At 39.3% G+C, this 27,591-nt stretch overlaps 1 protein-coding gene across 5 annotated transcripts in view; it reads right to left on the bottom strand.

Moving 5' to 3' along the window:
* RBM41 (RNA binding motif protein 41) overlaps window positions 1–25,462 on the bottom strand; it is a 58,789-nt gene extending 33,327 nt beyond the window's left edge. Inside the window, exons 1-5 of one of the 5 annotated variants that reach the window (XM_047715690.1) lie at window positions 25,419–25,462; window positions 22,241–22,357; window positions 21,482–21,674; window positions 20,983–21,187; window positions 19,027–19,098 (exon numbers count right to left, since the gene is read on the bottom strand). In XM_047715690.1, coding sequence (XP_047571646.1) covers window positions 19,027–19,098; window positions 20,983–21,187; window positions 21,482–21,674; window positions 22,241–22,357; window positions 25,419–25,426 — 595 coding nt within the window. In that variant the 5' untranslated portion in view covers window positions 25,427–25,462. The other 4 variants (XM_047715688.1, XM_047715685.1, XM_047715689.1 and 1 more) reach the window with 4 other exon arrangements.
* Between the last annotated feature and the right edge of the window lie 2,129 nt (window positions 25,463–27,591).

Raw genomic sequence — 27,591 nt, 5'->3', positions numbered from 1 at the left:
TTAAAGCAAACTAAATGCAATATGTGATCCCTGATTACAATCTGAATTTAAAATTGAGAAATCTAATTAGAAACTGTATTATTAGATAGTATGTGTAATAATGCTAAATTGCTTGAGTGATAATACCATGATTATACGGGAGAATATCTATTTTCTTAGAAGATACGTAATGGAAGTATTTAAGAGTAAAACCTCTTAATGTCTGAAATTTACTTTCGAATTGTTTAACAATACACAAACTACACAAACACACATTCTAGTGTAAAGGAAATTGGTAAATGTACGTGAAGGATGTGGGTGTACTATTCTTTCACTTTTTCTCCATGTTTGAAAGGTTGAGGCAAACAAGACCTTACTAAACTCTAGTCAAATAAGAAGTCATATAAATGAATGCTAATTAAGAAAGGGAAAGATAATATACTGAAATATAAGTAAATACCCATCAGACTGGAGTCTGACAATACCCAGTGTGGACAAAGATATGGAGCAATCTGAACCTTCTTCGCACATGATTGGGAGGTTTTTAACTTGGGACAATCCCTTCACAAAAGAGGTAACATCTATAAAGTTGAACAGGTAGGAATTCTTCACCCCTCAAGTCCACTCCTAGGTATGCATCCCGAGAAACTCCTGTACATGTGTCCCAAGATACATGTACAAAAATGATAACAGTAACAGGACTGATATTTACAGCACCCCCTCCAATGGAAACAACCCACATGTCCAACTACAGTAAAATGGATAAATAAATGCTGATATAACCATAGAAAGGAATACTATACTACAGTGAAAGTCAATGAACTATGGCTATACATTGCAGTATGGATGAATCTCACAAATTTAACAGTAGGTAGAAAAGGAAGACCCAGTGGAATACATACAGTACAATTTATTGATATAATGAATGCTTAAAGACAAGCAGAACTAACCGCTGTCTAGCAATATATGTATGGTTGGTAAAAATATAAAGAAATTAGGGATGCCTGGGTGGCTCAGTTGGTTAAGCAGCTGCCTTCAGCTCAGGTCATGATCCCAGCGTCCTGGGATCGAGTCCCACATCGGGCTCCTTGCTTGGCAGGGAGCCTGCTTCTCCCTCTGCCTCTGCCTGCCACTCTGCCTGTGCTCTCTCTAGCTCCTCTCTCTCTGACAAATAAATAAATAAAATCTTTAAAAAAATATATAAAGAAATTATTATCACAAGTCAAGATAGTGGTTAGATCTAGAAGGTAGGGAGATGTGATTTCCAAAGCATACAGGGACTTCTGGAGTATTGCCAATGTTTGATTTCCTGACTTCACTGACCCTATGTGTTACGTACTCTCTGGCATGATCCATTTCATTATTAGAAATATTTTTTTAGGGACACCTGGGTGGCTCAGTTGGTTAAGCATCTGCCTTCAACTCAGGTCATGATCCCAGGGTCCTGGGATCGAGCGCCCCATGTTGGGCTCCCTGGCCTGCTTCTCTCTCTCCCTCCACTCCCCCTGCTTATGCTTTCTCTCTCTTTCTCAAATAAATTTTTAAAAATCCTAAAAAAATTTTTTTTAAAAGTAAGCGGTAAAGAGGAGATAACTCAGCATACCAGGTTGAATAGTATCCCCCCAAAATTCATGTCCACCCAGAACCTCAGAATATAACCTTATTTGGAAATAGGGTATTTGCAGATACAGTTGGGACAACCCCTTCACAAAAGATGAGGTCATACTGGATTAGAGTGGGTCCTAAATTCAATGACTGGTGTCTTTTTAAGAAGGCCACGTAGAGACGCAGACACACAGACATACATGTCACCTAACTGTAGAAGCAGAGATCGGAGTGATGCATGTACAACGCAAGGATAGCCAGCAACCACTAGAAACTGGGAGAGGGGCATGGAATAGTTTCTTCCTCAGAGTCTCCAGAAGAACCAACCTTGTCAACATCTCAGTTTGAACTTCTAGCCTCCAGAACTGTGAGAGAATACATTTCTGTTGTTTTGAGTCACCTAGTTTATGGTACTTTGTTACAGCAGCCCTAGGGAACTAATACAGATTTTGCACTGGGAAATGGGGTGCTGCTGTAACACATAGCTAAAAATGTCTAAGTGCCTTTGGAAATGAGTAATGGTTAGAGGCTGGAAGAACTTTTGAGTTGCTTGACAGCAAAAGGTCAGTTACCTTGAAGACTGTCAGTAGAAATATGGGTGTAAATAGCAGTTCTGGTGAGTGCTCAGAAGTACAGAGAATAGCAGAGAAAGCTTCTACCATCTTAGAGAATACATATATCATCATGAACAGAACACTGCTGGAGATATGAGCATTAGAAAATGTACTTCTGGTGAGGCATTAGAAGGAAATGATGAACATGTTATTGGATGCTGGAAGAAAGGCAATCTTTGTCACCAAGTGGCAGAAACTTGGCTGAATCGAGTTTTGCTGTTGGGTGGACTTCACTTATAAGTGGATATTTAGCTAAGAAGACTTCCCAGCAAAGTGTGGAAGATGCAGCCTGATTTCTCTTTGATGCTTATAATAAAATGATGAGAAAAGAGAGACAAATTGAGGAAGGATCTGTGAAAAAAGGAACCAGCACTTGATGATCTAGAGATTCTCGTGTATCTAAACAATGTACTCTGGAAACAGGCCAATGGTGTGGCTGGACAGACTTTCACTGAAGAGGTTAGGTGTGTGACTCATGGATGCAATCAACTATCTCATCAGAAGCCAGGAAGAGAGGAGGCGTTATCCAGAAAGGACCTGTGGAAAACCCTTATAACTGATTATATAGGTCTCTTGACATGCATGAGATCAACAAGGTTTTTAGAGAACTGCATACCAGCAGAAACCCCAGCCTGGTGCGAAAGTGACAAAGATGGGACAAAATGAAGGATGACTGCAAAGGCAAAGCCACAGATGCAAAAGCAAATGAGGGTGGGGCTACAGCCACCAGGTAGGCTGAGAAGGTGGGGCTATCCCAGAGGACCCAGAGAACAAGACCGCCCCTGGGGGCCAGAGGACAGAGCACTGAGCCCATAGCATTATTCTCAGGCTCTAAGACCTAACAGAATTTGCCCTGCTGGGCTGTTAACTTACTTTAGACCAGTAACCCCTTTATTTCTTCCTTTCTGCCCTTTCAAAGTAGGAATGCCGATTCTCTGCCTGTCTCATAACTATATTTTGGAAGCAGATAATCTGTCTGGTTTCACAGGTCTCTGGAGAGAGAAGAATTTTGTCTTAGGGTGGAACATACTCAGGGCCTTGCTGACACCTGGTTTTGATTATTTAGATAATGACACTTGAGACTTTTTGAGTTGATAGTCAGATGAGCTTTCGGACTTAGACTTGATGCTGGCATAGGTTAAGACTTGTGTGAATGTTGCAATGGGGTAAATGATTTTGTGTGTGAGATGGATATGAATATTTGAAGACGAGAGGGCAGACTATACTGGGTTGAATAGTGTACCCTCGAAATTCATGTCCATGCCAAGCCTCAGACATGACTTTACTTGTAAAGGGGGTCTTAGCAGATGTCACGAGTTAGGATGACATTACATTGAATTAAGGTGGGCCCTAATTCAAATGACTGATGTGCTTATAAGGAGGCCATGTGAAGGCACAGAGACACAGACACACACTGAGACCACCATGTGATGACAGGGGCAGAGACTGGAATGATGCAGCTAGCTAGAACACCAAGGAATGGTGGCAGTGCCAGAAGCTAGAAGATACAAGGAAGGCTTCTAGAGACCTTTGGAAAGAGCATGGCCCTGCCAACACCTTGATTTCAGACTTCTCACCACTGTGAGAGGCTAAACTTCTGTTGTTCTAAGCCACTAGATTTGAGGTCATTTGTTATGGCAGTCTTAGAAAAAGAATCCAGTGATTTTAGAAAATTCTTCTAAGAAATTTTGTTGCAGAGAGAAGGAAAAAACGACTGACATACACAATAGGAATGAATCTCAAAAACATATGCTCAGTTAAGGAAGCCTTACAGAAAGAACACAAAGGATATCATTTCAATTATCTGAAGTTCTAGAACAGGAAAATCTATAGTGAAAAAAAAAACCAAAACACCAGTTGCCTCTGGGAAATTGCTGACAAGAAGTATGATAAAACTTTCTGGAATGGTGGTAATCTTCTATGGATTAGGTTACACAGATGCAGTGGTATGCTAGAAATGGCCCAATGATTAGACACATGTCTTCCAGACTCCATTTTCAGTGATAACACTTTGGTAGCTTAAAAGTTGCCATGCAAGTATGTACACCATGGAAACTGGCAAATGAAACAAATCAGAGCCCTTTTACTTTCTGGAGAGCCGGCTGTTAAACATTTGCCAATACATCACTACAAAAACGTATACACTGGTCAAAAGCTCACGGATGAACACTTAAAATTTGTGCAGTTCATGACATGCAAATTTTACATCAAAAGAAAAAAATTTAAATATTTAATTCCAGTTAACAATATGCATACTGAAGCATTTAGGGGGATATGTATTTACATTGGCAATTTATTTTTATTTATTTTTTAAAAGATTTTATTTATTTATTTGACAGAAAGAGATCACAAGTAGGCAGAGAGGCAGGCAGAGTGTGTGAGGGGGAAGCAGGCTCCCTGCTGAGCAGAGAGCCCAATGCGGGGCTTGATCCCAGGACCCTGGGATCATGACCTGAGCCGAAGGCAGAGACTTTAACCCACTGAGCCACCCAGGCACCCCTGGCAATTTCTTTTAAATACATCAATAAAGTAAGATGGATTGATACATGAATGGAGGGACAGATATGTGATAAAATATTAATGATAGATTCTAGTTGGTGATATAATGGGTGTTTGTGATAAAACTTTTTCAACATTTCTGTGTGTTCGAAAATTTTCATTAAAGACTAGGGAAACATCATTTCCTATATAGATATCAAAACAATATTAACATATGTATTTAATTCTATCATTTTGGTATTTCAATTTTTAAAACAAGTGCTACTCATTACGGTATAGTGAAGGCAGAGAATCTAACATATTGTTAGCTCAAGTAGCTAAACAACTGAAGGGCATTTTTGTCTTTATCAATTTTTTAAAAATATTTTATTTATGTATTTGACAGAGAGATCACAAGTAGGCAGAGAAGCAGGCAGAGTGAGAGGGGGAAGCAGGCTCCCTGCCGAGCAGAGAGCCCGATGCGGGGCTCGATCCCAGGACCCTGGGATCATGACCCGAGCTGAAGGCAGAGGCCCAACCCACTGAGCCACCCAGGCACCCCTGTCTTTATCAGTTTTTAAAGATAACTCACGGTAGGAGTATGCACACTATGGAAACTGTCAGGTAGTAAAAAGCATATTAAAATCCTGAAAGGAGGGGCTCCTGGGTAGCTCAGTCATTTGGGCATCTGCCTTCAGCTCAGGTCATGATCCAAGGGTCCTGTGATCAAGCCCCTCATTGGGCTTCTTGCTCAGCAGGAAGCCTGCTTCTCCCTCTCCCTCTGCCTGCTGCTCCCCTTGATTGTGCTCTCTCTCTGTGTCAAATAAATAAATAACAGCCTTTTAAAAAATCCTGAAAGGAAAGAAGCAATACTGGGGATAACTGACTGAGATCCCTCGGGAGATAATAGGGCTAGGATCCAGAACAAATGTGTAAAGATTAACTTTAGGCACAAAGGATGTACCTACACCACTGAGTTGAGATGGAAGAAAATAAAGACTCAGGATGCAGAAGTTAGCAGAGTCAGGCAGAAAGCAGATGAAGGCTCTTATCAATGACAATGTTTCCTTTGAAATAGGAAACCTATCTGCTAAAAATAATGAAACAGTAGGATGGAAAGAATAATGAAGATCTAAAAGAGTATATGGAAGGAATGAAATGGAGAGCTGACCAGGGACCAGGAGATAGACTGCTGAACAAGGAAGAAGGCTCTAGACAAGATCAGACATGAGGAAACTGCAGAGGCATTAATCAGTAAATTATACAATTGTTCTCTGGCAATGCTGGAAAACTATGCTGCAGAAATAAAGAAGGCAATTAGTTGGATTGATTCGGGGTTGAGGTTTTTGCCAGGCGGGTATGGCACACAGCCAAGGAAACAAAAAGAATGCTTCACTGGCAAGAACATGAGTAAATAATGGGTGAGGGGGTCTAAGTAAGATGTGCAAGGAAGGGGAGACATGAAGGGGATGACAGAATGGGAGAAAATAAAAAGGTCAAGGAGCTGGAGATTTCAATAGGGTTGAAGAGAATTACAAGGGCCAGAAGTATAAGAAAAAGACTGTGGTCAGAGTAATATACTGGGGCTTAAGATTTCAGAGGAAGTTTATTTCTAGACATAATGTATGTTGTTTTCCCACTGACTTAAGGTTAGAAGATGGGATATGTGTTACTCCCCCAAAAATGTTTATCTCAAGATAGAGCAAAAGAGGCACCTGGGTGGCTCAGTTGGTTGAGCATCTGCCTCTGGCTTGGGTCATGATGCCAGGGTCCTGGGATCAAGTCCCATATCAGTCTCCTTGCTCAGCTCCTTTTCCCTTTCCCTGCTTGTGCTCTCTTGCCCTCTCTCTCTCTCTGTCAAATAAATAAATAAAACCTTTAAAAAAAAAGATACAGCAAAATCACACTTAATAAACCAAAAAATCTTCTCAAATCCCCTACACAGATGCTATGATCAAGACCACTGACGTTCACATAAGAACAGACCTAGATTTAAGTCCTACCATGGCCACTTAACAATTGACCTTGAGAAAGTTGCCTACCTCCTCAGAAGCTCAATTTCATTATCTGTAAAATGGGTATAATACCACCACTATCTTGCAGGGTTATTATGAAGGTTAAATGAGCAAACATACAAAATGCTTAGCATAAGGAATGGCACAAATAAGCCCTCAAAAATTATTAGCTATTAGGAATTCTGTTTCTATGTAAGAAGTAACCATACTTCACCCCTACCTCTCACACTGAATACAATTCTAAAACCTGGAGAAAGTTCAGGGAACATTTGATGACTGCAAAAATTACATAGTAGCAGGTGGAACAGGTGAGAATTTGAAATAACAAAGAACCCATGCCCAGACACAGCATGATCAGATTGCTGAAAAGTAAACAGAAAGAACAAAAAAGAGTAGAATAATAGAGAGCATTTAAAAACCCTTATATTTATAGTCCACTGGTTTTCCACAAAAGACAATTTAACTGGGAAAGGATAGTCTTTTCAACTAAAGGTGTCAGGACAATTGGATACCCATATGCAAAAATAGATTAATGTAACCCTAACTTTACATGACGTGTAATTCAGCAATTAATTCAAAATGGTTCATAGACCTAAATGTACAAGCTAAAACTATAAGTCCTGCAACAGAATACATATGAGAAAATCTTTGCAACCTTGGGTTAAAAAGAAATCTTAGTTATAGGACCAAAAGCAGAAGTCATGAAAAAAAGTAAATTTGACTTTGCCAAAATCACAAACTTCCAAGCTTCAGAAGATAATGTTAAGAGAGGTCACATCAGTGAAAATGGCAGAGTACGGACCTCCTGAAATTTTCTCCTCCATAAAAGCAATGAGAACACTGTCAAAAACCGTCAGGATCAGCTTTTCCAGGACTCTAGAAATTAACCAAAGGCCTGCAGCAATCTGGGAAATATTTATTCAATAAAAATAGCTAAACCTCAGCAAGAATAATAAATTTTGTGGCATTTTAACTCGCCCTTCCCTTGTCCTTTTTTTCCCAGGTCTGTGGTAACCTTGAAAACCAACAATGTGAAGTCACAGTGAAAACCAGCAGCCTGGCAGCTACCAGAGAGGGACGAACGGGGCTGGAATTCCTCCAAAGCACCACTGTCAGAGAACAGCCATCTAGGTGGCCTTTCTAGTGGTTTCCTGGAAGATTTCACAGGCAAGGCTCTCCTTGATGTAACTCAAAGCTCACAAACCAGTACTCAGAGCCTTCCTCCCCAGAACTTTTGTCAAAAATAATCAGAGGCAGGGGATGCCTGGGTAGCTCAGTCCGTTAAGCATCTGCCTTCAGCTCAGGTCATGATCCTGGCGTCCTAGGACCAAGTCCCACATCAGGCTCCTTGCTCAGCAGGGAACCTGCTTCTCCCTCTGCCTGCTATTCCCCCTGCCTGTGCTCTCTCTCTTTCTCTGACAAATAAATAAATAAAACCTTTAAAAAAATACTCCGAGGCAGTTGGTGAATTCTTCCCCTGCCCGAGGTGGTGGAATTGGGATAAACAATAGGTTAACCAAAAACGCTTAGACAGAAATTTGGGGGGAATGGAATGTCCTTAGAGGGCAGTGAAAAGCTCCAACATATTTCCGGGAATCTAGAAGGCCACACATGTGCATAGGCCTGTCCTCATGGCTGGAGCTGTATGCATGCTCAGGAAAAACTAGAAAAAACCCTAAGCTCTTACCTGACTAATCTTAAGTCTCTGCATAAGCAGGAAGTGAGGGTTAAAATGGAGTTGTAAACTGCTTGGCTGACTATGGAAGATGTGCTCAGTTTGCATATAAATCCTCCAGGACTAGGAAATCCCTTAGTTCTGGGAAGAGTACTAGTTCTAGGAATAATTAAAACACTGTGTTAAGTAAGTTAAAGAAGGTCACATGGTCCCATTTATAATGAAATGTCCAGAATAGGCAAATCCATAGAGAGGAACAATAGCATAGTTGCTATCTGGGCTGGGAGAAGAGAAAGGGACTGAGAACCATCTCTCGGGTGATGGACATGTTCTAAAACTAGATTGTGATGATGGCTGACCAACTCTGTAAATTTACTACAAGTCACCAAAATTAGTGAGTTTAATGCTATGTCAATCATAACACAATAAAAAAGTGGGGGGAAAAATGACCCAACTACATTCTATTAGTAAACTCATTAAAAAAATGAAACTTACTTTCAAATATAGTAATACAGATAGGATAAAAGTAAAATGGACAGAAAGTAGTTCTAGAATGTTGGAATAAGGACCTTGAAAATCCGCTCTTCCATAAACCCAAAACTCATTAAAAATTAAACTTTTGATAAGCCTGGAAATTAAATAGAGGCATACAACAATAGGAAGAACAGTTACTCAAGAAGAACAGCTGAGTCTCACTAAGAACAGTAAGATTTACTGCATTTCAACTTTCTGTACTCATGATTTCCTCTCTCCAACTTTGCAGTAGCCTTGAAAGCCAACAATCTTGCAACTGTGGTAACTGTAAATAAAACAGCAGCTTAGCTGATCTTATAGGAAGTAGAGCAGTTCTGAAGTTCACCAAAAGCCCCATCCTAAGAGAACTGTCACTGCTTGACCAGCCTAGTACTTCACTGAAAAGCTATAATCCGAGGGTTTGTCTTTGACTTGGTTCACATCTCACTCTGCAGGAACAGCCCAGCCCTAAGGCATTTGTCAAAACGAATTGGTGAGGATTGTTCAACACTGTAGCTGCTTGAGAAAGCATTACCAGTTGGGGCTAACAAGCGGATGACAAAAAAGTTAAAAGAAGACATAGGAAATGAGCACACACTTATGGTTTTCAAAAATATACTACAAAGCTATAGCAATGAAAACAGTATGGTACTAGCATAAAGACCGACATACAGACCGGTGGAACAGACTAGAAAGCCCAGAAATACACCCTCACATATATGGTCAACTGGTCTTTGGCAAGAGTGGCAGAAATACACAATGGAGAAAGGATAGTCCCTTCAATAAATGATGCTAGAAAACTGAATCTCCACATGGAAAAGAATGAAATGGGGCCCTTATTTTATACCGGTTACAAAAGTCAATTAAAAATGGATTAAAGACTTGGGGCACCTGGGTGGCTCAGTGGGTTAAACCCTCTGCCTTCGGCTCAGGTCATGATCCCAAGGTCCTGGGATTGAGCCCCACATCAGGCTCTCTGCTCAGCGGGGAGCCTGCTTCCCCCTCTCTTTCTGCCTGCCTCTCTGCCTACTTGTGATCTCTGTCTGTCAAATAAATAAATAAATAAATAAATCTATCTTTAAAAAATAATTTAAAAATATTTTAAAAATGGATTAAAGACTTAAAAAGAAGACCTGAGGGGCGCCTGGGTGGCTCAGTGGATTAAGCCGCTGCCTTCGGCTCAGGTCATGATCTCGGGGTCCTGGGATCGAGTCCCGCATTGGGCTCTCTGCTCAGCAGGGTGCCTGCTTCCCTCTCTCTCTCTCTCTCTGCCTGCCTCTCCGTCTACTTGTGATCTCTCTCTGTCAAATAAATAAATAAATAAAATCTTTAAAAAAAAAAAAAAAAAAAAAAGAAGAAGACCTGAAACTCTAAAACTCCTAGAAGAAAACAGAGGAAAATCGTCTTGACATTGGTAGTGGTGATGATTTCTTAAATATAACTACGAAAAGCACAGGCAAGAAAAGCGAAAATAGAAAGTGGAACTGTATCAAACTAAAACCTGCATAGCAGAAGACATAATTAACAGAGTGAAAAACCATATATCCAATAAGGGGTTAATATCCCAAACATATAGGGAACTCCTACAACTCAACTTAACTATACTGGAATTCAAAATTTTTAAGATTTATTTATTTATTTGAGAGAGAGAGAAACAGAGAGAAAGCATGAATGGGGGGAGTGGCAGAGGGAGAGACTCTTTAAGCAGACTCCCCACTGAGTACAGAGCCCAATGCAGGGCTCAGTCTCACAACCAATGAGATCACAACCTGAGACAAAAGCAAGGGTTGCACACTTAATCCACTAAGCCACCCAGGGACCCCTGGAATTCAAATTTTTAAAAAATTATTTAAAAATTAAAATAAAAAAACTTGGGGCACCTGGGTGGCTCAGGTCATGATCCCAGGGTCCTCAGATCGAGCTCCACATCGGGCTCTCTGCTCAGCGGGAAGCCTGCTTCTCCCTCTCCCACTACCCCTGCTTAGGCTCTCTCTCTATGTCTCTCTCTGTGTCAAATAAATAAATAAAATCTTAAAACAAACAAACAAACAAAAAAACCTGATTAAGAAATGTGCAAAGTATTTGTGTAGACATTTCTCCAAAGAAGATATACAAATGGCCAACAGGTATAATGAAAAGGTGCTCAAGAGCATTAATCATCAGGGAAATGGTAATCAAAACCACAATGAGATATCCCCTCACAACTGTTAGGATAGCTAACATCAAAGAAAACAAAATATAACAAGTGTTGGTGAGGATCTGGACAAACTGGAATCTTTGTACACTTCCAATGGGAATGTAAAATGGTGTAACTACTACAGAGATCACTTAGGTTTCTGCAAAAGTTTAAAAATAGAAATACCATGTATAAAACAACCCCACTGCTAAGTATTTATTCAAAGAACTGAAATCAGAGCCTGCAAGAGATATCCTTACTTCTATATTCAGCGCTATACTGTTCACGACAGCCAGGATGTGGAAACAACCTAACTGTCCATCAATGAATGAAGATAATGCGGTATATACATACAATGGGATATTATTCAGCCTTAAAAAAAGAAGAAAATCCTGCCACCTGACAACACAGATGAACCTTGAAGACATTCTGCTAAGTGAAATAAGCCAGGCACAAAAGGACAAATACTGCCAACTTATGTAAGGTATATAAAATAATCAAACACATAGAAGCAGAGAATATAATGGTGGTTGCCAGGGGCTGGGGTAAGGGGAAAATGGGGAGTTATTATTCAAAGGTTATAAAGTTTCAGCTATGCAAAATGACTAAGATCTAGAGACCCACTGTACAACATTTTGCCTATATTTAATAATATTGCATTGTACACTCAAAAATTTGTTAAGTATTCTTATAAAAAAGAAAGAAAAATAGGGAATGAGATGTCCATAAGGGGCTTTGAGAAGTTCAGACATACTCCTGGGACTCTAGAAGGTAACAAACATGTGCTGGGCTATGTGTGTGCCCAGGAAAGTTAGAGCCTGAGAAGTCACTAATCTCTCACCTCTGGCTAACCTTGAGGCTCTGAACAAGTAGGAAGTGAAGTCTGAGGCACAGCTGCAAACTGCCTGGTGGGGCACTGAAGGAGGGACCCAACACACACACCCTCAACAAAGGCTGGTAGAACTTACTGGTTCAAGGTACTTGAGGAAAACTTTCTCCACTCATTAGTGGACACTCTGCTAACTGAACAGACTTCAGCAGCTGCACATGACAAAGAATTCAAATTTACAGCATTAGTCTAGGACAGTCACTATACAAATATCAAGAACAACTAACCCCCCTGGGTGTGTGGGGGAAAATGACTTTCAGAATTGTCACATTACATTATTTTAACTGACTCATTTGCACGAAAAAAATGTTAGACTGCTATGGACTAAATATTTGTCCCCCCCCCCAACAAGTATTTTGAAACCCTACTGGTGATGTGATGGTAATAGGAAGTGAAGACCTTTGGGAGGTAACTGGGATTAGATAAGGTCATGACAGTGGAGCCCTCATGAATGGGATCAGTACCCTTAAAAAAGTAATGAGAACTTGCTTCCTCTCCCTGTTCTCTGACATGTGAGGGTTCAACAAGAAGTTAGCATTCTGCAACCCAAAAGAGGGTTCTGACCAGAACCTGATCATAATGGACCTGATCTCAGACTTCCCGCCTCCAGAACTGCGGGGAAAAAAATCTGTTGTTTATAAGCTACCCAGATGATGGTTCTTTGTTATAGCAGCCTGAGTTGATTAAGACAAAGACATTGAAAAAAAAGGAAAGAAAAAGAGAACATGGCCCATACACAGGAAAGAAGAAACAGTCAATAGAAGCTTTCATGAGAAAGCACACTGGGCTTCTCAGACAAAACTTTTAATCAGTTGTTAAGTTCTTCAAACAATTAAAGAAAACCATGTATAAAGAACTAAAGGAATGTTTCAGAATGTCTTACCAAATAGAGAATAAAAATAAGGAGACAGAAATTATAATAAAGAACTAAATAGAAATTCTGGAGTTGAAAAGTACAGTAACTGGAATGAAAACTATACTAGAGGGGCCCAACAGAAGATCTGGGCTTACAGAAAAATCAGCAAACTTGAATATATGTTGACTACTCATCTAAGGAAGATTACTCTGAGGAGCAAAAACAAGAAAGAATAAAGAAAAGATAACAGCCTTAGAGACCTGTGGGCAAGCATCATGCACACCAACATATCCATAATGGAAATCTCAGAAGAAGAAAGAGCACAAAGAGTATTTGGAGAACTAATGCCTGAAAACTTCTTAAAATTGATGAAAAGCATTAATCTACACATTACAGAACCTTGACAGAATCCAAGTAGGACAAACTCAAGGGTCTTATTTGGAGTCTGTCCAAGAGACATTCAGACATGTAGCCAAATTGTCAAAAGCAAAAGATGAAGATTGAATCCTGACTGTAGCAAGAGAGAAGAGACTTATCATGGATAAAGAGTCCTAAATAAGATCAACAGTTGGCTGCTCAACAGGAACTACATGGGCCAGAAGGCAGTAAGATGACATATTTGGTGTGCTAAAAGAAAAAGACTACCAACCAAAAACTTCAGTCTGGCAAAAAACTATACTTTAAAACTAAAGGAGAGGGGCACCTGGGTGGCTCAGTCGGTTAGGCGTCTGCCTTCGGCTTGGGCCACGATCCCAGAATCCTGGGATCGAGTCTCAAATCAGGCACTCTGCTCAGAAGGGAGCCTGCCTCTCCCTCTCCCTCTGCCTACTTGTGCTCTCTCTCTCTCTCTCTCTGTCTAATAAATAAATAAACAAACAAAAAAACTTAAAAAAAACAAAAAAATAAAAATAAAGAAGAAATTAAGACATTCCAAGATAAGCACAGACTAAAAGAATTCATCACTATAAGACCTACCCTGTGAGAAAAACTGTAGGGAATACTTCAGGCTGAAATAAATGAACACCCTTCAGGAACTCAAAAAAAGAACACTGTAAAAAGTTGACTATATAGGTAAACATAAAAAAAAAAACACAGTATATATGTATTTGTCTTTGTAACTCGTTTTCTTGTCCTGACTTAGGAAATAACTACATAATGAAATAATTATAATACTATGCTGATGAGCTTGAAATCTATAAAGATGTAATTTGTGGGACAGTAATAGTATAAAGGAAGAAGGAGAAAACAGAAAAACAGGACAAAGTTTTTGAGTATTTCTGAAATTACGTCAGTATTAATACAAACCTTTTTTTTTAAACTAAGATGTTAATTATAATCCCCAAGACAACTATTAAGAAAGCAACTAAAAAGATAGTAAAAGAAGCAACACGTTAATTAAAATTATATACTGGAAAAACCTATTTCATGTGAAGGAATAAATGTAATAACAGAGGGGAAAAAAAAAAAGAAGACATGCAGAAAACAAAGAGTAAAATGGCAGACCAAATCCTATTTTAGCAAAAGATTCCAATTACATAGATTAAATATAAATGAACTAAACACTCAACTGGAAAAGTAGATTAAAAAAGGAAAACACAACCTAACTATTTTCTGTCCATAAGAGATACACTTTAGGGGCGCCTGGGTGGCTCAGTCGGCTAAGCATCTGCCTTCAGCTCAGGTCATGATCCCAGGGTCCTGGGATGGAACCCCTTGTTGGGCTCCCTGCTAAGCGGGGAGCCGGCTTCTCCCTCTCCTCCCTGTTCGCTTGTGATCTGTCGCTATCTCTGTCTCTCTCTCTCTCAAATAAATAAAATCTTTTTAAAAAAAGAGAAAGAGATACACTTTAGACGTTTAAAAAAGTTGAAAGTAAAAAGATGGAAAAAGATGTTCCATGCAAAAAAAGAATCAAAGTAGAGCAGGGTATAAGAAATTCTTCATTTTTCTTATTTCCTTGGTAAGTCTAGCTAAGGATTCTGAATTTCGTTGATATTTCCGAAGGACCACTTTTGGGTTTGCCTATTCTCTGTATTTTTTTTTTAATTTTCTATTTTTTTTTTTTTTTTGCTCTAAGCTTATTATTTTCTCCCTTCAGTTTGATGTGGGTTTAGGTTTCTCTTTTTTTTTTTTTTTTTGTAGTTTCTTTTTTTTTTTTAATTGGGACTTCATGTTTTTGGAGAAGTTACAGGTTCACAGCAGAACTGAGGGGAAGGTACACAGATTTCCGACATAACCCCATTCCCACACATGTATAGCCTACCCCTTTATCAATATCCCCCTTCAGAGTGGTACAGTTGTTACAACTAATGGATCTACATTGACCCACTATGATTACACAAAGTTTACAGTTTATATTATGGTTCACTCTTAGCATTACTCAGTCTAAGAATTTCGATAAATTTTTCTAGCTTTTAAAAAAAATTTTATAGGTCTTAAGGTAAAAGTTTTTGGTTATTAACTTAAGAGCTTTCTTCTTTATTAATATGGGAATTTATAACTATAAATATCCCCCTAAGCCCTGCTCTTACTGCATCACATAAGTTTTGGTATGTTAAGTTTTGTTTTCATTCACCTCAAAGTATTTTCTCATGTCCGTGGTGACTTCTTTTTGATCCATCAGTTGGTTATTCAGTAGAGTGTCATTCCATTTCTGCATATTTGTACATTTTCTAAATGTCCTTCTATTACTGATTTCTAATTTCATTCAACTGTGAATGGAACTGGCAAGAGTGAACATCTTTGTCTTATTCCTGATACTGAGGGAAATATTTCAGTCTTTCACCATTTATTATGAAGTTAATTACTAACACAATCATTAACACAAACATATGGCCAACTTATTTCTGACAAAAATATGCAAAGGCAAGTAAATAGAGAAAAATACTCTCTTCAACATATGGTGCTGTAACAACTAGAAACTCATAGGCAAAAAAGTGAACCTTAACCTAAACCCACACTTTATAAAAGCATCAAGACAAAATAGATCATAGATCTAAATGTAAAATATACAACCATTAAACTGTTTAAAGAAAAATCTTATTCATAATCTGCTGTCAGACAAAGAGTTCTTTGACATAAAAAAAAGTATAATCTATGAAAGAAAAAACCCTGATAATTGGATAACTGGATTATATCAAAATTTAAAACATCTGCTCTGAGGCAAAAAAAACCTTGTGTACTAAAAACTACAAAATGTTGCTAGAAGAATTAAAAATACAAATAAATGCAAAGACACCCCTTGTTCATGAATTGAAGACATAGTATATCATTAAGATGTCAATATTACCCAAAGTGCTATACAGATTCAGTATAATCCCTACCAAAATCCCAATGACATTTCTTCCAGAAATAGAAAAATCCATCCTACAATTCATATGGTGTCTCAAGGATTCCTCAATAGTGAAAATCTTGAAAAAGAACAAAGTTGGAGGTCTCACACTTTCTGATTTCAAAACTTACTACAAACCTATGATAATTAAAACAGTGTGGCACTGGTATAAACACAGACATACATACCAGTGGAATAGAATGGATAGCCTAAGAACAGACGCTTATATTTATGGTCGAATAATTTTTGGAGAGGGTGCTAAGAACATTCAATGTGTAAAGGACAGTCTTTTCAACAAGTAGTATTGGGAAAACTAGATTATCCACATGCAAAAAACAAAGTTGGATCCTTACCTTATAACATACATAAAAAATTAACTCAAGATGGACCAAAGACCTAAACATAAGGGCTAAAACTATAAAATGCTCAGGAGATAACATAGGAGAAAACCTTTATGACATTAGATTTGGCAAAGATTTATTGGCAATGACACCAAAAGCATAGGTAACAAAAGAAAAAAACTGACACATCAGACTTCACCAAAAACATAAACTTTTGTGCATCAAAGGACACTATCAACAGAGTGAGAAGGCAGCTCATGAAATGAAGGAAAATACTGGCAAATTACCTGATAAGGGAATTAATATTTAGAATATGCAAAAAAATCTGACAACTCAATAAAAAATAAACAACCAGCTTAAATAATGGGCAAAGGCCGTACACAGACATTTTTCCAAAGAAGGTACACAAAGGCCAAAAAGCACATGAAAAAGATGCACAACATCACTAGTCATTAGGGAAATGCAAATCAAAACCACAACAAAATACCACTTCACACCCACTAGGATGGCTGTCACAAAAAAGAAAAGAAATTAAGTGTCGGGCAAGGGTGTGGGGAAATTGGAATCCTTCTTCATTGCTGGTGGGAATGTAAAATGATTCAGCCTCTGTGGAAAACGGTATGGTGGTTCCTCCAAAGATTGAACAGAGAACTGCATATGATCCTGCAATTCCACTTCAGGGTATATATGCAAAAGAACTGAAAGCAGGGACTTGAACAGACACTTGTACATCCAGTTTCACAGCAGCATTATTTACAATAGCCAAAAGGCAGAAGTAGCGCAAGTGTCTATGGACAGACGAAGGGATAAACAAAATGTGGTAGGTACATATAATGGAATATTATCCAGCCTTAAGGAAGGAAGGAAGTTCTGACACATGGATGACCTCGAAGACATGAAGTGAAATAAGCCAGACACAAAAGGACAAATGCATGATTCCACTTATATGAGGCACCTAGGGCAGTCAAATTCAGAGACAGAAGGAATGGTGGTTGCCAGGGGCAAAGGGGAGGAGTGTAAGGGGAAAGGTGTTTAATGGGTACAGAGTTTCAGTTTGGGAAGAGAAAGAAATTCTGGAGATGGATAGTGATGATGGTTGCAGAACATGTGAATATACTTAATGCCACAGAACTGTACACTGAAAACATGGTTAAAATGGTCAATTTTATGTTAGGTATATTTTACCACGAATTAAAAAGTTTGTTCTGCAAAAGACACTGTTCAGAGAATGAAAAGATAAGCTACAGACTGGGATAAAATATTTGCAAATCATATATCCGTCAGAGAACTGCATTTAGAACATGTAAAGAACTCTCAAAAGTCATGAAGAAAATATGCAACCCAGTTAAAAACCAGCACAAGATTGGAACAGACACTGCAGCAAACAGGATAGAAAGATGGCAAATAAGCACATGAAAAGATGTTCAACATCATTAGCTACTAAGGAAAAGCAAATGAAAACTACGATGAGATACCACTGCACGGCTACTAGAAGAAATAAAATAAATACCAACAATACCAAATGCCGACAAAGATGTAGAGCAACTGGAACTCTCATACATTGCTGGTGGGAATGCAAAATGGTGCAGCCATTCTGGAAAATGGTTTGGCAACTTCTTATAAAGTTAAACAAACACTTACCATATGACCCAGTAATCCCACTCCTTATTTACCTTAGAGAAATAAAAATTTATGTTCACACAAAAACCTGTACAAAAATGTTCGTATCAGTATTATTCATAGTCACCATAACCTGGAAACAGCCAAATTGCACTTCAATGGGTAGATGGATACACAAAGTTTGGAATATCCGCACAATGGAATGCTACTCAGCAAAATGAATGAACTATCAATACACACGACTTGGATGACTCTCAAAGGCATTATACTAAATGAAAGAAGCCACACTTAAAAGATGACATGCTGTACGATTCCATCTTTATGACATTCTTTAAAAGACACAACCATAGTGATGGAAAATAAATCAGGGATTACCAGAGATTATGGGTGGAGTTGGGGGTGACCATCAATGGATGGGATGAGGGACTTTTAGAGTGATCAAGCTGTTCTCTATCCTGATTGTGGTGGTGGTTACATGAATTTACATGATTTACATGATTTACAATTCATGGAATTGTACACCAAGGAAAAAAAAAGAAAGAAAAACAGACAATTTTATTGTAAATTCATTTTTAAAATAAAAGAGAATATTGCTATTATACCATCATCATCATAATAGTTATACTTTAGTGATTAATAAAAATATTCAGAATTAGTTGTGAAATAGAATCCAAAAATCACTAAGGTCATTTTATGTCTGGTACAATAACATAAAGGTATAGAGAAAAAAAATCAACAACACTAAATGTAAAAGTTTTACAACTTCTAATAACTCCTCTCTTTAATATTCTTTATCAGGATAAATGGCTCCCTCTGGATCATTTCCTACAAACATTGTCATATACTGAATATGGAATTAAATAAGCACTCAACTCAGAAGTCTGGGACCCTATGTTACATTCCTAAATCTAACACTGTAAGAAAACTCTCGACTTGCCTTTTGTGCCTAATTTTATCTTCCTCTTCATTGAGGTCATGTACTTGTCTGCACTTGTCTTTTTGTGGTATGCTGTGAAGGTTTAAAGCAAGGAGTTTCAAAGATAGCAAACAGAACAGATTCATATACCACCCACCCACCCCAAATACCAGGTACTGCTCTAAGTGATTTAGATGTATTACCTCACTTAATCCTCCTAACGACCCTAAAATGTAGGTCCTATTAATATTCTCATTTTACAAGATGAGGACATGGAAGTGTAGGGTGGTAATTTGCCCAACATCTTATAACAAGCTAGCTAAGTGGGGGAGCCAGGATTTTTCCAGCAGTCTGCCTCCAGAGCCCATGCTCTTAATCAGTATACTAGGTCTCTCCACAAGAGGCTGCTCACTTGTTCTTTCATTCCTTCCTTCACCACTGCTCTTCCACGTCTATGATCTCTGTCTCTAACAAAGCATTCATTCATCCTCATGGCTTCACCTGCCTGCCACCTGAGTGTCCGTGATTCCCACGTCTATGCAGCCAGCTCTGACCACTCCACTGACTTCCCTGCTGCATTTCCAACCGCCTTCTCAATATGTGCATTTAATGATCCTGCCATTCTTACCAAATCAACATGTTTCAAATTGAACTCGTCTTTCATCAGAAACTCCCTGTAAAGACTTTCTTAATTTTGCCAGTTGTTTAAAAGTCACACAGGCTTGAAAACATCTGGGTTGTCTCTGACCTCACCTTCGACCCTCCTCCTTCATTCTCAATCAGTAAGTCTAACCAGTTCTTCCTTTGTGATGTCTCTTATAACCACACCTACCTCTCTTTCCAATACCACTGCCATCATTCTAGTCTGGATCTCCATGCCTAGATGACCATAATGCCTCCTAAATCATTCTTGTTGCTTTCAGTTCTTTCTCTGTCTCATCCTATTTTTTTGGCCACTAGATTCATCCTTTTCAAATACTGCTTTTACCGGGTTACTCCTGGCTCAGAATCCTTTCACCATATCCAAACTACCTGAATAACTGACTGTACAGGTCTCTACTACCCACCAAATAAGGTCTAAAATTTTTAGCTACCTTTCTAACCTGGTCTTTCACAAGAGCCCCAATAGTGTTCATACCATCTGCTGCAAATGAATTGCCTTTCCTTCTCCTTACTACAGAATAGGTAGTATTAAAAGAGCACTGAAATCTTACCTCCTCTGAGAGGCCTTCTTCAGTTATGCCAAAGCACGGTGGCTTTTCCTTCCTCTGAACTCCTATAGCACTTAACAACTATATCCAGTGTTGTCACCAAATGTTACATGGTTCTCTCTCCAACCAGACTATAATTGCTACAAGGTCAGGAACGATTTCCTAAACTTCTGAGCACCTCCCACAGTGCCTAACAAAACTTATCTGTTAAACTAATACTTTCTGGTTAAGATGCATACCATTTATCTATGTATTTTGTGCTCATATACAGTTCAGCCCAAAGATCCTTCACAGTCTAGCCTCACTTCCCTTTCCAGTGTCACTCCCTCGCATCCCCTGCTATGTCCCATACTTCCTGCCACAATGAACTTCTCTTTGTTCCCTAGATGCACTATGTCCTTTCACAGACCTGTTCCTGTTCACCTACTATCTGTAATGCCCTCTTACCTTATTTACCTGACAAATGACTGTTGCTCTATCAAGGCTTAGTACAAATGTCAACTCCTGACTACCCCCAACTAGACTACCATGTTCAATGTTCTGTGCTCCCTTAGTATTTTATTCACATCTCTGTATCAGTGATTTCCATGTGGTATCACAACTGACTATGTACGTATTTGTGTCTGCCACGGGCATATACATTCCTCAAGGAGACTGATCGTTTGTCCTTCCCCTACTCCCTTCACTAACTCTTTATATTTAATGTCCTGCTGTTAAATCTTTCACTCAGTGAAAGAGCACATTAAAGTCAGTGGCAATCACATACCTTGGTAATAAAGAGCCTTGAGGAAGGAGTGCCGATCTGCTCCCTGAAATAAAGACTTTTCGATTTCCATTTCTCGCCGGGTCAGCTGTTTGCTCTTGGCAAATCTCTGTGGTAGGCAGAGGATGCGTTGACGCTCCGAGATCCTTTCTTCAATATCTTGAAGACGGTTCTGGATTGCTTCCGGGGTTGCCCTCAGTCTTGTCCTCTGAAACCAGTGAAATGAGATGGCATGTGTCATAGAGAACACAGCCTGAAAGTGATGATCTACTGCCTCAGATAAGAAAGAAGCTGGTGAAGGACCAGAGGTGACTATTCATAGACGTGTTAGTGAAAAAGTCAAGGAAGACATTCTCTTTACCAAGACCCCTATCACAGAAACCAAAGAAAACTCACATACAGAGCTCAGTTTTGTAAGAACTAAAAATGAAAAGGCTCTCAGTGTTAAAGGAAGCGATCTTCCCCTTGATTCTTTAGGAAAAATAAAAATGGCCCCACTTACCTTTTCACCTGAAACATGGCTCTTCCAGATCAAGATTTCTGTTTCATTGAGCCCTAGTTCCCTAAGAGAAGCAGTTTCCTGGTCCTTCTCATGCAGTGTCTGGAACTGGGACAAAGTCATAGTCCCAGCTGCTTCCTTCCCAAAGGGCTTGTACATAGTACCAGGAGCAAAGCTCTCTTTCTTAGACACACATCTGCAAAACAAGCAGGAAGCAAGTTAAGAATATCTTCAGGTTACCACAATTTACAGAAATGGGGCTAGCCATTAAAAGAGGCACAATGAAACATACTAGCGATTTGTCTCTCATGTCCTATTTCTAGGCTGAAAGCACCACTGCAATGACATGGAATTCCGTCCTTATTCCCCTCACCCAGGACCAATAAATGAATGAGTCAAATATTTACTGAATACCTATTACACATCAGACACTGGGCCAGGTACTGAGGATTTAACAGCAAAAAAAGATAAAAATGGTTTCTGCTTTTGCAGAAGAGAATCAAGTAAACGGGCAATGATCTTACCGGGTTATAAGTGTTATGTATGTTAAGGGAAGACAGGAAAGGCACCTAGCCCAGACTTAGTGGGATATGGGAGGCTTCCCAGAGGAAGAGACACAGAAGCAAAATGCTGTCCAATAAATAAAAGTTGGCCAAGGAAAAGGGAGTGGGAGAGGAGTGTTCCATCCGGCCTTTCAGAGCCGTCGGCCACCTGGAGGTGAGGGTCTATGATACTCTACCTGTTTGCAAAATCAATACCTACTCCTCAATGGAGACAGAGGTGTCAAGTTGATGCTGAAGGAGGCTTTTCAGCTGCCTCTCCCCTTCTGTTTCCAACTCCTCCAGGACATGCTCACCACTTTTCACACAGCTATTTACCCTGGAGCAGATATAAGAATGTATACAGAAAGCAGAAGAAATAGTCAATCTCAAAACATGTTCTTTAGCTATATTATCTACCAGTAGTGACCCCATTTGTTTGAAGACACCCTTCTGTTTGTTGCCCTTCATCATTCATTCATCCTACAAATGTTTACTAAATACCTACTTCCATGCAATGCACTGTGCTAGGCACTGATGCAGTCAAAGATATTCAAGGCACAGTCCCTATCCTCAAGAAGCTTGCAATTTATTTAGGGCCTGTGTATATGTGTTGTGTTGTATGCCTATGCGGGGAAGGAGGGAGAGGGAAGTGGAGAGAGGGAGGAAGAGAAAAGTAAGAGATAATTGGGAGCTAGGATGGTAAATGAAGACTTTGGAAAGGTAATTCTTAAACTGGAATTTGAAGGACTGGGTATGATGAAGGAAAGAACAGGGAGACTGAGTAAGAAGAGACAGAAATATGTTCTGGGGAATAATAAGTTCACTTTAGTCGGCATTCACATATAAGCACTAGGAGATAATCTTGGAGGGGGTAATTAGACACAGATTATGAATGGCCTTAAATACTCCAACTAAGGGGTCTGGGTCTTCATGTATAGGTATTAGAAAGCAATTTATTAGGCAGTTAAGTGGTAGGGTACAAATGATGGTTTAGGAAAATGAATGTGGTTATACTATATCTTGTGGATTCATAGGAAAGAAACCAGAATAATGAGTTGGGAAACTCTTTAAATTTGTCGAGCATAACAAAGAAAGTTCAAACTGGAGTGGTAATAGTGGAAACAGAAAGGGAGAGTTAGATGAGCGAGGCCTTTTGAAGGTAGGGGTAAGGAAGAAGTCAAAGATAACCCTGAAATTTCAAGCTGTATAACTATGAGAATAATGGTACCAATGAAGGAAAGAGGAAAATCCAGATGGAATAAATGGTTTCGGAAGGGGAAAGTCAGTATTGTCTTAGCCATGCTGAGTCAACTACCTATTAACTGACACACCAGCATGAAATATCAGGAATCCCACAAAGACATACTGAGTCTGAGGTGACAGTATAAGGGATACTGGCTAAGAGGAAACCGAGAGATGGAAGAATTGTACAGGTGAGAGTCTGAGACTGGACATGGAAATCTCGAGTCATCTATGTTGGCAGCATCTGGAGCTGTGAAAGAAGAGGCGATCTCAAGAGAGCATAGAAACAAATGCAAAGAGGGTCATGACACTTTATAGCTGAGGCACTACTCTGTGAAATCTAGGTAATGCTATAAACTAGCCAATCCTAAGTAACTGAAAAACTCTTACTAGAGTGTAAATAGCAGGACCAGTAGAGCATGCAACAACAGGTGATAATAGACAAAAACGAAATGAGTTAATTCCAAGAGCAAAACAAGTATGAAATACCTTCTTTATAAAACAGTCCTTTACCATTTGGGTTATGAGCAAGATCCCCACACTCTAGAAAGACTGAGGCCTATTTTTAGAAAATTTTAAAATATCCTTCCTTAGGCCCATGGTTTTAAAAAACTTCCTTCTAAGTGTCTCAATTTTTATTTATTATTTAAAATTCTGAAAGTTCTTACTATGTTTAAAGCGGCTTTGAAAGGAATAAACCCTAGCTAACTATTTTGGTACGCCTGAACCTCAAAAAGAAATGCTGAGTGAAATAAAAGCAAGTCACAGAAAAATTCATACAATCTGTATCCATTTACAGAGTTCAAAATGGATAACACTAGCAACATTTTGTTTAGAGATAAATTAATCTGCGGTGGACCTATTTTTTTTAAAGCAAGGTAATGATTAAAGCCAAATTCTGGATGGTGATCCTCTCAGGGAGAAAGGAGGGAGGAGAAGAAATCAGGGAGGGGCACGCAGGGGACTTTTAAAAATTTTTTATTTATTTGAGAGACAGACAGAGGAGTGAGAGAGAGAGAGAGAGAGAGAGCACAAGCAGGATGAGGGGTGAAGGGATAAGCAGACGCCCCGCTGAGCAGGGAGCTGGATGAGGGGCTGCATCCCAGAATCCGGGATCATGACCAGAGCTGTAGGCAGAGGCCCAGCCAAATGAGCTACCCAGGCGCCCCCAAGGGACCTATAAGATACTGCTAATGTTCTATTTCTAAAGCTTTAGTGGGTCCGAATCTATTATTATTCTATAGACCGTACATATACATCATTTTGCATGTATGAAATATCACAATAAGCATTTTTTAAAAGTCATTTTGAGGCAGGGAAACGTTTTTTTAAAAGATGCAGAAACCAACAATACAGGAGAGCATAATATCAGAACTTTAAATGCACCGCTCTATTCCAGAGTGATTATTCTACTTTGCAATGAATCCAAAACTAATTTAATCAGGATCCTTTAAAAAGCCATTGTGCACTGTCAACAACTGTGAAGCTCCGGCTTTCAACAATGACCAGCTAAGTTAAAGCTGCCATTTCCTACAGAACCAGTAGGGGGAACTGCTTACAGCGCTGCTTTTCTTTTCCTATGATACATTGAGCCCGTTTTGTACTTTCCGTCTAAATTTTTAGAAACAAAGTATCAGTAGTTTAGGTTAAGATCTGAAAGCTCTACATGCTCTCAGGGCCCGAGAAAGTCTTCCTTAGTAAACAAACACTGCAAAAAAAAAAAAAAAAAAAAAAGACACCCCCCCCCCCACGCCCTTCCGAGGATGAGATGGAGGTAGGGCGGGACGGGGAAGAGCCGGCCTGGCTTTTTCCCGCACTGGGCATCCGTCGGCCAAGACCCTTTTACCTGGGTGGGTCCGTCTGAAGTAGTAAGAAGCCACAGCATCCGTGCAGCTCCCGGGGCCGGAGCCGTGGCCTAGATGCCAGTGCTGGCAAGGCATTCCTACGGGAACCGGCGACGGAGGCCCTTCCTGAACTTCGCCCCACAGGCCTGTCTAGCCCGTCTCCCCTCCTCCCTCCTCCTTTGTCTTCCCGCTCACACGAAATCGCATCCCGACAACGTGACATACCCCAAACACAAAGTCATAAAAGCCATTTTCAAAGTTAAAAGGTAGATGAGAGCTCCCATCGCCGCCTGCTCTCAGACAAGCACTTACCTCTTCATGTTTCCACAGGCCCCTCTCTGTAACTTGGGTGAATAGGCCGCGGACTTCAAGTCCCAGAACTCTGTGCGGCCGACTCTAAGGGGATTGTGGTGGAGTGCGGGGCTCTGGGAATTGTAGTCGCTCAGAGCTAAAGAAACGGAGAGTACGTACTCTACTGAGTAAGGTGTTGTAAGTTGTTTAAATATTTCTCCTACGGGTTAACGGCAGCACCCAAAATATCCAGCTCATAAAGCTAGGAGTCAACTGAGACTTCTTGACTGTCTCATTCAAAATGGCCAAATCCTGGCTCCTCTACTTTTCCTCCAATGTATGCCTATTAACAACCCTGCTTCTGCTTTCAAGGACTTATTATCGAGCCTACCCGCTGTTTCCATCTGGGCCCCTGATCCATCCTCTGCAGTGTAGTCCGTGATCAGACACAAGTTTGACCAGATCACCTGCACTAACGGTTTTCCTCTAACTGTAACAGAAGCTTAGGAGATGCTGTACTTCCTACCCTGAGAATCAGAAATCCATATGAATGTTTTGTTGAAAATTAGGTTGAATCAAGAGAGAGGTATAGCATAGTGGTTAAGACCATGACCTCTGAGCTCCCAGAAATGGAAATACAAACGTCCCTAAGTATATGAAAAGAAGTTTAATCTCACTTAATAAGTGCGATGGAAATTTTAAAGTACAAGGACTATAAAATATATGACCTGTACTCCTCAAAACTGTACAGGTTATCAAAAACGTGGAAAGTCTGAGAACGTATCAGCAAAAGGAACCAAACGATGGTTTGTGATATGTAATGTGATATGTAATGTGATATCCTGCATGGGACTCTGGAACAGAAAAAGGGCCCTAGGTAAAAACAAAAAATATGAATAAACTATGCACTTTAGTTTATAACATTCATTAGATGTGACAAATATACCAGAATTATAAAGATGTTAACACTAGAGGTTAAATGAGTGGAGGTATACAGAACTCTGTACTATACAACTTTTCTATATATCTAAAACTGTTCTAAAAATAGTTTATTTATTAAAAGTACACTAACATTTTCACCTACAAGATTAGTAAAGATCCAGAAGTTTGAGGGCACATTACTTTTGTTGAGATTGTGGGAAAATAAGCACTCTCATTACACACTACTGGTAGGAGCATAAATTGGTACAACCTCTATGGAAGGTAATGTGAGGATACAGTTGAAACCATAAATCCCCATTCCCTTTAGAACAGAAATTCAACCTCTCTGAATAGGATCCTCAATACTATATGTCGTGTGTGTGTGTGTGTGTGTGTGTGTAATATGTATATATGTACATATGTATTTTATGTGTATATATTTCATACACATATACAAGTATATATGTATTTTACATGTAAAGTTATTCACTGCAACATTGTTTATAACCAAATTTTGCAAACATAAAATACCCACAAATGTAATAAATCCATTCAATGTAAAACTGTGCAGCAGTCCTAAAGATGACAGAGTTTGCTGTGGGCTGCTACTGAACAATCTAAATTACGTTTAGTGAAATAGCCAGGCGCAGAACAGTATCAATAGTATGCTTCCATTTGTGTAAAAAAAAAAAAGGAGGGGGATTATATGTATGTATATGCTTGTGTATGCATCAAATTCCTCTGGGGAAACATAGAGACCAGTGATAAATGAAAGCTTCCAGGTAGGGGAGCTGGATGATTAGCAAAAAGGGTGGGGAAAAACTTCACTTTTTGTACCTTTGATTTTTGAATCATATGATTATATTTATTACCTAGTCAACATTTTTTTAATTAAAGGGAACCTTCCTTATGCCACAAAGAATAAAAAAAAAGAAAAAGATCATGTGTTTGGGGGGCACACTGTTTGGATTTCTCAGTTCCCATAGTTAGAACATAGTAGGCAGTTTGGACTTGATCTTTTGCTTTGGCAAGTTATAAGACTATGTGAGTTTCAGTAAGTTTCTTTAACTGGTCTAGGACAGCTTCCTCATCTGTAAAATTGGGAGAGTACCTCTGAATAGGGTGACCATAAAGTGTTACATAAAAGTATGGTTTTAAAGTCACTTGATAGGTGGTCATCTATGAGCAAATATTCTGTCATCTGGTAGAACTTGTTCAAACTTTCTGTACTCCCATGCTCAAGTTAAAGACAAAGAGCAAAGAGCAGCTCCTG

Source organism: Lutra lutra, chromosome X (genome assembly GCF_902655055.1).
Source record: "Lutra lutra chromosome X, mLutLut1.2, whole genome shotgun sequence".
Classification (NCBI taxonomy): Eukaryota; Metazoa; Chordata; class Mammalia; order Carnivora; family Mustelidae; genus Lutra; species Lutra lutra.
Note: the sequence above shows the minus strand (reverse complement) of the source record. Positions and strands in the feature narration are given on the sequence as shown.